Below are 12925 nucleotides of genomic sequence, written 5' to 3'. Positions count from 1 at the left end.
TTTTAATAACAATTTCAATTTTTAGAATATATTTAGTGCTATTAAAATTTTCTGTTTCTTATGTCAGTTTGGATAATTTGTCTATTTTAAGAAATGTGTAACACTTTGCAATCTGTTAATATCTTTTATTTTAATACTCAGATTATTCCATATTGGGCTAATGAATACCCCTGTGATCTATTTCTATCATTCCTTGAGTATTTCCAGATTCATCTTGTATTTTCCCTGTTCAGTCCTGCATTCAGCCATTTCTTGGGGGAGCACTATGGTTCTTTTTAGTGCAGATTGGTAGTGAGAAGCCAAGATTGAAACATTAACTTTATTTTACACATATATTTATGTTTTTTAAAATCATGAGTTCACATTAATGCCTCTAATTCTATCCAACACCACAGTTTATTCTAGATTTCTTCCTTTTCATATTTATAATTATTTTTTCTAATAGTAAGAAACCTGGTTTGAGATTTCTTTCCTTTCAGCACTTTAAAAATGTTGCTCCTTATCTTCTAGCCCTCCTTGTTTATGGTGAAAAGTCTGCCACTATGTATATGCTTTCATGTATGCAGAATCCCCTTTTTCCTTTGGCTGCTTCAAGATTTTGTCTTTGTGGTTGTCAGCAGTTTTTACTGTGTTGGATCTAAGTTTTATTTTCTTTGTTTTTAATCTCTTTGAGGTTTGCTGACCTTAGATCAGTAAGTCAATGGTGTTCACCAAATTAGAGAAATATTTGGTCATTATTTTTATAATATTTTTGTGTCCCATTCTCGCCTTTCTTCTGGGTCTCCAAGTGAACATATGTTGTTAGATCATTGAAAATTGCCCAACAGATGACTGAGATTCTGTTTATTGTTTTTTTCTTTTTCTCTCTCTGTTCTTCAGTTTAGATCATTTCAGTTGATCAGTCTTTAATTTCATAGACCTTTTCTTCTTCATCTCCAGTCTGCTTTTAAACTCATCCAGTAAATTTTTAATTTTAGATAATGTACTTTTCAATTATAGAATTTCTGTTTGGTTCGTTTCAGGTTTTAATTTTTCTGGTGAAAATTTTCATCTCAAAATTTCCGTTGTAATCATATTTCTCATTTAAGTTGTTGAACGTATTTATTATAGCTTCTGTAGAGCCTTTATGTACTAATTTCTACAACTGGGTCCTCTCATGGTCATATTCTGTTTGTTCCTTTTTCTCTTGACTATGGGTCCCATTTATCTGCTTCTTCTCATATATAGAAGTTTTTTTTATTATATAATGGGCATTATAAATGGTACATAGCAGAGACTATGGATTCTTTTATCTCCCTCTGATTAACTTTCTGGCTGGTAATTGCAACTTCATAGAGTCTGATTTTGTGTCCATTAGGGGCAGATGTGTTTTGATTTTACCCTTAGTCCTAAAGAAGATCTCTTAGTTCTAAGATTTATTCTTTAGTCTCAGTGCGGGGGTTTTCTGAGTTTTCAGTGGAAAGTTTGAGGTGCTCATTAAGCCCCTCTAACTGAGTAGAAATCAAATTATAAACTCTGTCTCCTCTCAGGGGAAGCAGCTAGAATCTCTGCTCAGATCTTTTAGTCTTCCAGCTGTTACTTTCCATTGGAATACTTGGAATCTCCCACTCATGTGTGTAGGTTGGGGTTCGCCATGTATTTGAGGGGAACTTGTATGCATGTTTTGATGCTTCTTCCCTCCCCATGGCTCTTTCTATTTTCTATGATTTCTCTTCTCATTTTCCAGCCACTGTGGTAGCCCTGAACTCTACCCTCTGACATCTCAAGCCAATAGACTGTGGCTTTCTAGTTGAATTTTAGTCACCCTGCACCAAGTGGACTAATGAGTAGTAGTACCCTTAGGGAAAAGCACATAAACATGGATCTCACCAGAGTAATTATCCTCTTTCAAGGTCAGTCTACTCCTCCCCCCAGTTTCTGCCTACTTTAGGTCAACCTCCTGCCTTTAATGTAGTTATTTTAAAATATTTTTCTATGGTTTATAATTATTATATAAAGAGGGTTAATTTAAACAAACATTTCTACCATTGTTGGAGCCAGAATTTTTTGGCTTAAAGTTTTATTTTATTCCGTATATACCAACTATTGCATAAATGTCTTTTTAAAACAGTTTAGTTTTAAAATATTATATGTTGTCTGTATAGGAATAGTAAATGTTTGTGGTATTAATAATTGCAAAAGAAGTACTGAACCCTGATCCCAAAATATAAATGTACCAGAGGTCCTATACATTAATGTCAAATGATCCAGTTGATTATTTTAAAATATGTTTTGTAATAATTTCAAATTAAGTAATTTAAGAATACAACAGTTAAGTGGATACCTTTTTAAAAATTTAACTTGTTTAACTGGAAACCAATTTTATAACATTTTTTCTGTTTTTTATATTTCATTTTTGTCTACCTATTCTCTTTCCAAAGAATGATAATTGACCAAAAATGAATTATTTAAAATACCTATGCAACCATTGCTGATATAAATAAATGAATAAATATGTAAGTAAATTGGCAAAGAAGTCATAGGTCTTCGTTACAGAAAAATTCCAGTTAATAAATGTAGAAGGAAAGGGAGAAATTTAAAAATTACCAATAGAACACCACAGTAAAAATCACCATAGGTGTAAGATCTAGCAATGGATGCTAAAATTAGTGAGCAAAGCTGAAGCAGAAAATAATATTTGTATAGTCTCAAAGTATTTCCCCCAATATTTAGTAATTTCTGAAAGAAGAAAAAAATAAGCTTACAATTGGGAATCTTGGCAGACACAATCTTAGGCAAGTGATCAAGGCTAACATCACTAGAAATATTCATCAACATATCTCCTGACTTGATACATTGAGACAGGCACATCACCTCTGTGCTATCCTTCCTAGTAATGTATAACCTCAATCTGATCATGAGAAAACATGAGACCTTAACTGAGGGATGTTCCATAGATTAATTAATCAGTACTCTTCAGATGTGACAGAGTCATGAAAGATGAGAAATAGTAACCGATTAGAGGAGGTTAAGGAGATATGACAACTGAATGCAATGTGGGACCTTGGGTTGGATCCTAAACAGAAAAGGGGCATTAGTGGGAAAAGTGGGAAAACTTAAGTTTTTTATATTGTACCTCGTTAATTCCTTAGTTTTGATAAATGTTCTGTAGTTATGTAATACATTCACATAAGAAATCAATCTCCAGATTTTTCTCTTTAATTTCAACACACACACATTCATACCAGTAGTTCTCAGAGTGTTCTTAGACTAGTAGCATTAACATCAACTGGGAACTTTGAGTGCCAACCAATATCCTAGGAACTATGCTAAAATTGCCAAGGCATTTTTGCTGATTTTACAGCAGTTTAGGAAAAAAATTATGAATCGCAAATAAATGAAGTTTCATATTCAAAAACTTAAAGAAATCTTTACTACATTGACATATTTAGCAATATCATCATCACTAATAAAAGCAGACTTAGAACTGGACGCCATTTCGAAGCTGTGATAGTGCTCCCGGGCCTCTAGTCTACACTAATAAAAGAGAAACATGCAAAAGCAAGGAGGAGCACAATCACGCTCCCCAGCACTCTAGGGGTTAATAATGCAAATTTTCAGAAGCTCTGGGGATGGGGCCAAGTAATCTGTATTTTAACAATCATCACCAGATTATTCTGATGCATGCTAAAGTTTGAGGACCGTGATTTATACCATCAGTAACAAAACAAAAAAAAGGGGGAAATATTTGTATTAATATATTGGCCAGTTGTTAATAATGTTTGCTTACCATAAAGTACAACCAGTTTTCTTTTTAATTGTGGTAAAACACATGTAACATAACATTTACCATGTTAGTCATTCTAAAATGTACAGTTCAGTGGCATTAAATAGATTCACATTATGTGTAACCATCACCACCATCCATCACCATAACTCTTTTCACCTTGTAAAACTGAAACTCTGTACGTGTTAAACAATAACTCCTCATTTCCCTCTTCTCCCAGGTCTTGGCAACCACTATTCTACTTCTGTCTCTTATGATCTTGACTATAAATCTCTAAGTGGAACTATATAGTATTTACATTTTTGTAATGGACTTATTTCACTTAGCATAATGTCCTCAAGGTTCATTCATGTTATATAGTACTAGAGGCTCGTTGCAGGAAGATTCCTACAAGAATAGGGCTTCCTCCGGCCTATTCCTGCAAGAATAGGGCTTCCTGAGGCTGGAGTGAAGCAGAGAAGGGAGCACTGCCTCGCTCCCTCCCATCTCCGCTGCCTCGGCTCCGCTCCCTCCTCCGCCACTTTGCTCCCTTTTGCAGCTCTTGGCTTCATTCTACTCTGTTTTCAGTCTTCGCTCCGTGCCTGTGTATGCAAATTAACCTCTATCTTTGTTGGGTTAATTTGCATATCACTCTGATTGGCTGGTGGTCATAGCGGAGGGACGGTCAATTTGCATGTTTCTCTTTTATTAGTGTAGACTAGAGGCCCGGTGCATGAATTTGTGCACAGATGGAGTCCCTCTGGGTGGCCTGCAGGGATCTGGCCAAAACCCACAGTCCAATGCTGCCTGCAGCTCCTACCTGCCGCTCCTGCTCATCCCAGCCCACTGTGCCTGCCGCAGGCTTGTGCCCAATCAGTCCTGATCGGGAGAAGCTTGCGCTGCCACAGCAACGCTCACCAGCCATGAGCCCTGCGTCTGGCACCCTCCCAAGGGGAGTAGCCTGTGGGATCAGGCTGAAACCGGCTCTCCAACATCCCCCGAGGGGTCCCGGATTGCAAGAGGGTGCAGGCCAGGCTGAGAGACCCCATCAGAGCATGATCGGGGCCGGGGAGGGACCGAGGGAGGGCTCCTGGGCATGTCCTGCCCATCTTGCTCAATCCCTATCGGCCAGACCCCAGCAGCAAGCTGACCTACTGGTAGAGCATCTGCCCCCTGGTGGTCAGTGCACATCATAGCGATTGGTTGACCGGTTGACTGTCTGCACCCTGGTGGTCAATGCACATCATAGTGAGCGGTTGAGCAGCCTTAGCATATCATTAGCCTATTAACGCTTTGATTGGTTGTTCGGTTGTTCTGCTGTTCAGTCTATTTGCATATTACCCTTTTATTATATAGGATGTGTGTCATAATTTCCCTTCCTTTTTAAGGCTTAATAGTATTTCGTTGTGTATATATATCACATTTTGCTTATTTCTTTTTTTTTTTAATATATATTTTATTGATTTTTTACAGAGAAGAAGGGAGAGGGATAGAGAGTTAGAAACATCGATGAGAGAGAAACATCGACCAGCTGCCTCCTGCACACTCCCTACTGGGGATGTGCCCGCAACCAAGGTACATGCCCTTGACCAGAATCGAACCTGGGACCTTTCAGTCTGCAGGCCGATGCTCTATCCACTGAGCCAAACCGTTTAGGGCAACATTTTGCTTATTTCTTAATGGTTAAGGTGTAACCTATCAATGTACAATTGGGCTGCTTCCACATTTTAGCTATTGTGGATAATCCTGTTATGAGCACTACATACAAATACAGTATACTAACTAGTATCTTCAGGATTGTTTTAATTCTTTGGGGTATATACCCAAAATGGTATTATTGGATCATATGGTAATTCTATTTTTAATTATTTAACTACCACCATACTGTTTTCCACAGTGGCTGTACCATTTTACATTTCCATTAACAGTGAGTGCATAATGGTTCCAATTTCTCCACATCCTTGCCAACACTTGTTTTCTGTGAGTTTTTGTTTTGGTTGTTGTTGTTTTACTAATACTCATCCTAATGGGTGTAAAGTGGTATTTTGTAGTTTTGCTTTGCATTGCCCTAATTATTAGTGATGTTGACTATCTTTTCATGTGCTTGTTGGCCATATGTATATCTGCTTTGGAGAAATACCTATTCAAGTTCTTTGCCCATTTTTCAATAACTAACACCCCTACCTTCCATACATATAGTGAACCACTGCTGCTCACATACTTGTTTATGGGGACATCAATGGCTCTCCTGGGTTTTCTCCCCTGTCTTCCTTGTCCCTCAGTACTCATAAATCTGGAATTTACATATAGAATCTATTTGTGTATTGATATTGAGAAATAGAGCAGAATTTAAAAACTATATGATAATATTTTAATATTTAAACCTGTTTCCAAAAAAAACCTATACCTCTCTTTACAGACTTATAACAGCTGTGCCAGACTCTGCTTAAACCAAGAAACAGTATGTCTAGCAAGCACTGCTATGAAGACTGAAAATTGTGTGGCCAAAGTAAGTAATATTACTCAATATATATTTTACTACATCATAACGATGCATTATCTATAGATGTCTTCACTCATTATTGCTATTAAAACTTATTACAGGATTTTATATTTTAAAAAGAATATAGCAGGCATCATTTTATCCAAATTAGATTACAAGTTGGAATCTCCAGCTCTTTAATTGCAGCAGAATTTTTTGATTATGTATTCTGGTCACACTTCAGTCTAAATCATGTTTGTTGCTTAACACTAGCTATGGATTGTAACAAAAAAGTAAGGTTTTATGTAAGAAAATATACAAATTATTTTTATGTTTGTTCATGGCTTCTAAGTGTAATTAAGAATAATGTACACCATTGCAAGGATTGTGAAATATGCTATAGAAAATCCAATTATTATATCACTACTGTTATTTATTAAGTGGCTTAATGGTAGAAATATTCCTTTTGGTGATTTTTTTTTTTTTTTTTTTTTTTTTTACATACATTTCACCGATTTTTCACAGAGAGGAAGGGAGAGAGACAGAGAGCCAGAAACATCGATGGGAGAGAAACATCGATCAGCCGCCCCCCGCACATCCCCCACTGGGGATGCGCCCGCAACCCAGGCACATGCCCTTGACCGGAATCGAACCCGGGACCCCTCAGTCCGCAGGCCGACGCTCCATCCACTGAGCCAAACCGGCCTCGGCGCCTTTTGGTGATCTTGATCTGATTGGGCAAGATACAAAAAAATAATCTTACATATTAGAGATTTTACAATCTAATAATCATATAACTATAACTCAAATTTTCTAAGTATCTTTAATTACTCAGGAGCTTTGACCTAAATTTAGATATCATCCATTTTGATTATTGTAAGAATAAATAAAATTTCAGTATGGGCTTTGTTTCTAGACTTTTACTTTGCATATCTGCAAACTTACTGCCTTCAATAACTTGTTGTCACTGTTACAACATTCCCAATTTTAACTACTTTAAGTTTAATCTATTGTATTATACAATTAGGCTCTTAATTACTTACTGTTATTTTTAGATCTAGGGCTGGTATCATCCTTTGCTACTAAAATCAAAGGACAGCAATATTTTTTATTATTTTTATTTTATTTCTTAAAACATGCAGTATTTTGTCAACTGAAAATATATAATAGAAAATATGATCAATGGAAATGATCCATATAAGAAATGTCAGAATTTATTTAAAATTGTAGTTTAAAAAAGATAGTCATTTAAGTGTCTCTTAAATTAGAATGCCTTAATGACCTACTGTAAAATATGAATATTATAAATTATACTTATATACTTCCTGTTTCAGTCATTTAGTAACAGCTAGCAAGTGCTAATTGACCCTATTTTATACCTAGCATTTGTACATTGAGATGGGGGACCAATTATTTGGGCCTTTAAAAATAATCTGTCTCCTTTTTGGCCACACTGCTCTCAGTTTTATCACAAGTGGGTGACTTCTGGCTAACCAAGGTAAAATCTTAACATGAGCACCGATCCAAGGACAGGGTGACAATTTTAATGAGTTTCATTGAGAGCTGGCCAAGTGAGCATCTGTCCTTTTTGTTTTCTCCATACTTTGTAAACCAGGATCTCTAAAGTTATGTAGTTATTTTGTTGTGTGTCTGTATGATGTGGTGTATGTGTTTTTTTCTCTCCCACGCTCTACTTAAGTGGTGCATGGTTAGAAATCTTCTGGCATCTGGCACAATGGCATAATTTCTTCTATGCTCTTGGGTGAGGAATTAAGTTTGCTCATTGCTGCTCATCAGTCTGTTTCCTTTGCTCCCAGATGGTGACCCTCTCATCCCATTCTTGCTTATTTTAACGTTATTCTGACATCTATATCCTTTCATTGATTCCTTAAATACCCTAATTGAATAATGATTTCTATCATTTTCTATTGGAACCCACCTAACTTTCTGGTTCCTTTTTTCTTTTTTTAAATATATTTGTATTGATTTCAGAGAGAGGAAGGGAGAGATAGAAACATCAATGATGAGAGAGAATCATTGATTGGCTGCCCCCTGCACACTCCACAATGGGGATCGAGCCCACAACCTAGGCATGTGCCCTTGACCAGAATCGAACCCAGGACCTTTCAGTCCGCAGGCCAACGCTCTATCCACTGAGCAAAACCAGCTAAGGCTTATCGTTCCTTTTATTGGCCCATGGGCTGTCTTCTGGTTCATTTCTTCAGAATTGAGCTAAATAAACTATTGATCAATGGCAAATAAAAACATGTAGCTGAATTCTATTCTTTTTGCAACAGCCTTCAGTGAAGTACCAACAACATGGGAATAGGGGAAGAATTTTCCCTTTTTCATTTACATGTTATAGTATATCATGATTCTGTACTATTTCTGTTGGCCTCATTTATTGCTTGACCTTTGAAAAATAATGACTTGGTACTATTTTTGTAGGTCTGCAAGCTTGTCCCTATTTCCTGTTCTTCACCTTTAGCCCTTAACTGAATAGTTTCAACTGCTACACTTGATATGGCTGCATGGTTTTTAAGTTGGTACAAGTGTCTGTTGATTCAGATTGTACTCCAAAGTGGCCTTGAATGTCCAGCCATCTCCATGTGAGAGCAACTATAATATAGTGATAGCAACCATTTTGGGCTCTAGTTCAAAGCAGTCAATTCTGGTAGGAGTGACTTTGATTTAGGTCAGTGATGGCGAACCTATGACACGTGTGTCAGAGGTGACACGCGAACTCATTTTTTTGGTTGATTTTTCTTTGTTAAATGGCATTTAAATATATAAAATAAATATCAAAAATATAAGTCTTTGTTTTACTATGGTTGCAAATATCAAAAAATTTCTGTATGTGACACGGCACCAGAGTTAAGTTAGGGTTTTTCAAAATGCTGACACGCCAAGCTCAAAAGGTTCGCCATCACTGATTTAGGTGGAGATGGTAATTAAAGTCTAAAACCTTACCATTGAATACTGTTTATATGAGTTTTAGAGAAAACTTTACTACCAGTTATTCCCTTAAAAATAGCAATGTTGTTATGTTCGGACCCCTTATAGTGCATTGTATGTGACTCTTCATTGCTGGAAATATCTTACAATAAGTGTTTTACTATAGGTCTATGGAAAGAGACCCATTGGCCCTGTTTAGAATACAAAATACCCCCACAAAGTTGTAAGACAAACTACAGTCACCCTAGGTTAATAATAATCTTCTGAATCTCTAACTTGAAGAATGATGCCTAAAAAAGATCTATAATAATAAAAGGGTAATAAGCAAATTAGACTGGACATCCTTCCAGACAACCTTCCGGACAAAGCCAGGGCTGCGAGGGAAGCCCAGGTCCTGGGTGCCTGCCAGCGGCCTCAGGGAAGCCCGGGTCCCGGCTGCCAAAGGGAAGCTGGTGCCTGCAGCCAAGGGAAGGAAGGCCTACTCTTGCACAAATTTTGTGCATCGGGCCTCTAGTTTAAAAATAAAAATGGAGGAGGGGTCATTTTATCAGTATAACTTAATCCAGGTAATATTTGGAGGCACTTGAAATGTCTTATTTTCTTCCAAAGCCTTCCTTCTTAATAATTATAACCCTGAATTTTATGAGATTTGTGATTGGAACATGATGAGCTTTGTATTTATTGTACCTTTAAATGGACAGTCATTATTGACTGCCAACTTAGTGTTTAAAATCAATAATTACATTGTACCTGATTGTCAACCTTCATGATGCTTTTTAATTGATAAAGAAAACTAACTGGAAAAATGAATACCCTCTAATCCTTTGTTATCTTTTAATTGAACTTTATTTAAATATTACTGAAAAGTTTGATTTCAGGTATTTCCCTAATTTACCCTTATACACACATACACAGTTAAAATTGAGTTGTTTGAACATATCTACCTAGATTTTTGTCCAGGTAGGAAGAAGTACTGCCTCTACGTTTGGAAAATAAACCACTTCAGTAGTCCTTTGTAGATAGATGTGTTCTGTATTATAGTTGTTGTTGTTTGTTGTTATTGTTTTTTACTTGAGACTAATAATCTGTTTGTAACTGACTGAGACAGAAAAATGTGATGTTCCTTTCCACTTACTCCAGATTTTGATAGAAGACTTGTTTTATTTATTTCCAAAATTATATCCGCAGGAAACAAGCTGTTTAAATTCAGATTATGCTGAAGCAAAATGGTCCTGGTATGAGAAGCAACGTGCTGTTTTACGAGCACAGAGTCCCTTTTCTCATAACTGATTGATAGTAAATATTTTCCTGAAGAATTATTGCCAACCATGAACAGTGCAACTGTTTCACTTTTTTTCCTTGCTACTTGCTGTACCAGCCATTGTCGGTAATTAAGATCTACAATTCACAATGCAGACGTTTGCACTTCCTCTGGGTCTGTGCTATTTATAAGGCATTTCAGCTGTTCAGAGTTTCTTTTGAGTTTTAAACTACATGTGAACAGGCTTCTTTAGTATACTGTTCTACAAGTAGCACATTAGATGGTCCATTCTTTGCACAGGTTCCTCTGTTGGGTCTAACAATTAGCTTTTAGAGAATACAGTGGGGCCTTGATGTACATTTAAGTGTAACCATATCACTGAGGCCAGTGTGGTTGGAAAAACTCTCAAGTGTAACGTGTTACACATTTGGCTTATTCTTAAGGCAGGAATAAAGTTTAGAAGTAATATTTTCCCTTTCATCTTCAAATGTTCTTATGAATTTAATAAGTGTTAATGGTGTGGGTGGCTACAGAGAGGTTCTGAGAAATACTGGTAGGAGTGACTTTCCAAGTTCACTTTTGAAGTAATAACAGAATCAAGGGCCATTGTTACAAACAAGAGTTTGTGTGTTTGTCAGATTAAGGATACAAGTATACATAAACTTCTGGATGTGTACAATACTTACACAAAGGACAAAGGACGCCAAAAGGGATCAGCAGCCTGACTACACTTTTGTTATGTAATCAGCTTTATGACCCTTTAGGAATATGCCTTTGGAGAGGAAAGTTTAAACAGGAATCCTGGTCTATATTAAAACGGGTAAAATTCGAAGTCATTTTCTACCATTTCAAGAGAGTTCGTTTTTTTAAAAAGTCCAGACCCCAGTGAGAGTCTTCGTGGATTATGCCTGAGAGTCAGAGTAACTGCTTGCATCGTCTCCTTGCTACCTGCATTTATTGTTAAAAATACAAGAGAAAGAAACAAGAAACTGAAAGTGGTTGACAAAATATGTTTAAAACTTTGCGCTGAGTGGAGATCAGTCTGGCTGTTTTTAAGCCTGAAGTCAGCTTCATTGATTCTGCACGTTGGCTGCCAGCATCTTTCAGCAGAGCAGATCTTCGGAGGAAGGCAGGACACGGGTTTCAGTGCTGATTTCCTGATGGCCCCTTGACTATAAGACAGCTTATAACAAAGCCTTTCCAAGGCAGTTTTATTTGCCAAAATCTAAAACTTTCTGTGGTAATTTTTTTAATTGTAGTGTTTCTGTAAACTTTTTTTCCTCCTTGAACTCTTTATGAACCTTTTTTTAAGATAGCAGCGGTGGTTCAACTGTTGGGAACCACTGATATATCTGACTGAGATGCTTCAAGATGCTAGAACCTATTCACATTTCTTTCTAGCCAGGGAGCTAATAAGATTGAGTTTGTCTTTGTGGATTGATCTAGATTAGCATGAGATTAGCCCAGTCAGAGTCTTCCTCAGTGAAAAAGGAAAGGTTGGGAGAGAGAGGGGTGAAGGAAGAAAGTTCTTCATCAAGAATTGACTGCAATATTGCCTGCTGATGCCTGTCAGATCACCCACACGGAGAGATCACATGGCTTCTCCAAAAGTCAAACGATCAATTCGCCTCGTTTTGGCTCTGTACTTAATGCACAAACAGTGCGATCTGCAGGGCTGTAATTGCATTGTTAGGGCCAAGGAACAAGCCTGTGCCTTTTCAGCAGACAGCTGGCAGGGAGAGAGGCATGTTGTTAGGAAAGAGAGAGGCAAGGCAAATAAAATTACTGCTAACGCTCAGAGATCGGCAGGAGTCCTACTTGCCTAATCTTACCGGTGGGAGCAAGCGGCTGTTGTAATCCAATTATAGCAGCATAAGCAATTTGTTAGACACTCCGCATAATGTAACAATTTCCCAATAAACTCTGACTTGTAATAACGTCGGCAAGAGTCCGCATAAATCTGCCCGAATGGTGGGGGCTGGAGCGTTCGGCTGGGGGCTTGTAATTGGCGCCATCAGCACGTTTTGCAGAGTGCAGTATGGTGCAGTCTTTTAGTGCAGGAATTTTAAGGAGAAAGCATGGCACATGTTTCTTAGAAAAAAGAAAAGTGGCCATTAAAAGGGAGCAGCAAGAAGGGCATACTCTTGCCTTCACATTACCTACGAATCTTAGTGTAGAAAGAAAACTGGAGGAAGCCATGTTTCCTTCTAATACTAAAGGGGGGGAGCGTGTGGATTAAATTCCTATATTTAAAAGGCATCTGTTTCTTTTATTTTACCCTCCTCCAGCCTTCCAAAATGCTCTTCAGGCAGCAGTTAGGTAACATTTTTACAAAATGTTCATAGCCAAGCAAGCCTTGAAATATGAAGTTTAAATCTATTTTCTTCTAGAGTTTAGCATTTTCTTTATAACAGGAAAATATAGTTTCTTTGTGCCCAAGACACATTTTTTTAAGGATAATTATCTCATTGAATATCAAACC

The 12925-nt window shown here is 37.2% G+C and overlaps 1 protein-coding gene across 9 annotated transcripts in view; it reads left to right on the top strand.

The window, feature by feature from the left end:
• The window catches only part of BTRC (beta-transducin repeat containing E3 ubiquitin protein ligase), a 174004-nt gene that overhangs the window by 107229 nt on the left and 53850 nt on the right, over positions 1-12925 (top strand). For 8 of the 9 annotated variants that reach the window (XR_011473550.1, XM_070432465.1, XM_070432464.1 and 5 more), the window contains one exon: positions 6165-6254. The exons of the other annotated variant lie outside the window; for it this stretch is intronic. Coding sequence is in view for 7 of the 8 variants with exons in the window: in XM_070432465.1 (XP_070288566.1) it covers positions 6165-6254 (90 nt within the window). In the remaining variant the exon portion in view is untranslated. The remainder of the gene's footprint in view (positions 1-6164; positions 6255-12925) is intronic. 9 annotated transcript variants of the gene reach the window in all.

The sequence above is a fragment of the Myotis yumanensis genome, unplaced genomic scaffold (assembly GCF_028538775.1).
Source record: "Myotis yumanensis isolate MYYU_CA2020_CCGP unplaced genomic scaffold, mMyoYum1.0.hap1 SCAF_13, whole genome shotgun sequence".
NCBI classification, from domain to species: domain Eukaryota; kingdom Metazoa; phylum Chordata; class Mammalia; order Chiroptera; family Vespertilionidae; genus Myotis; species Myotis yumanensis.
The sequence above is the reverse complement of the archived record's forward strand: the minus strand, read 5'-3'. Positions and strand labels throughout refer to the sequence as shown.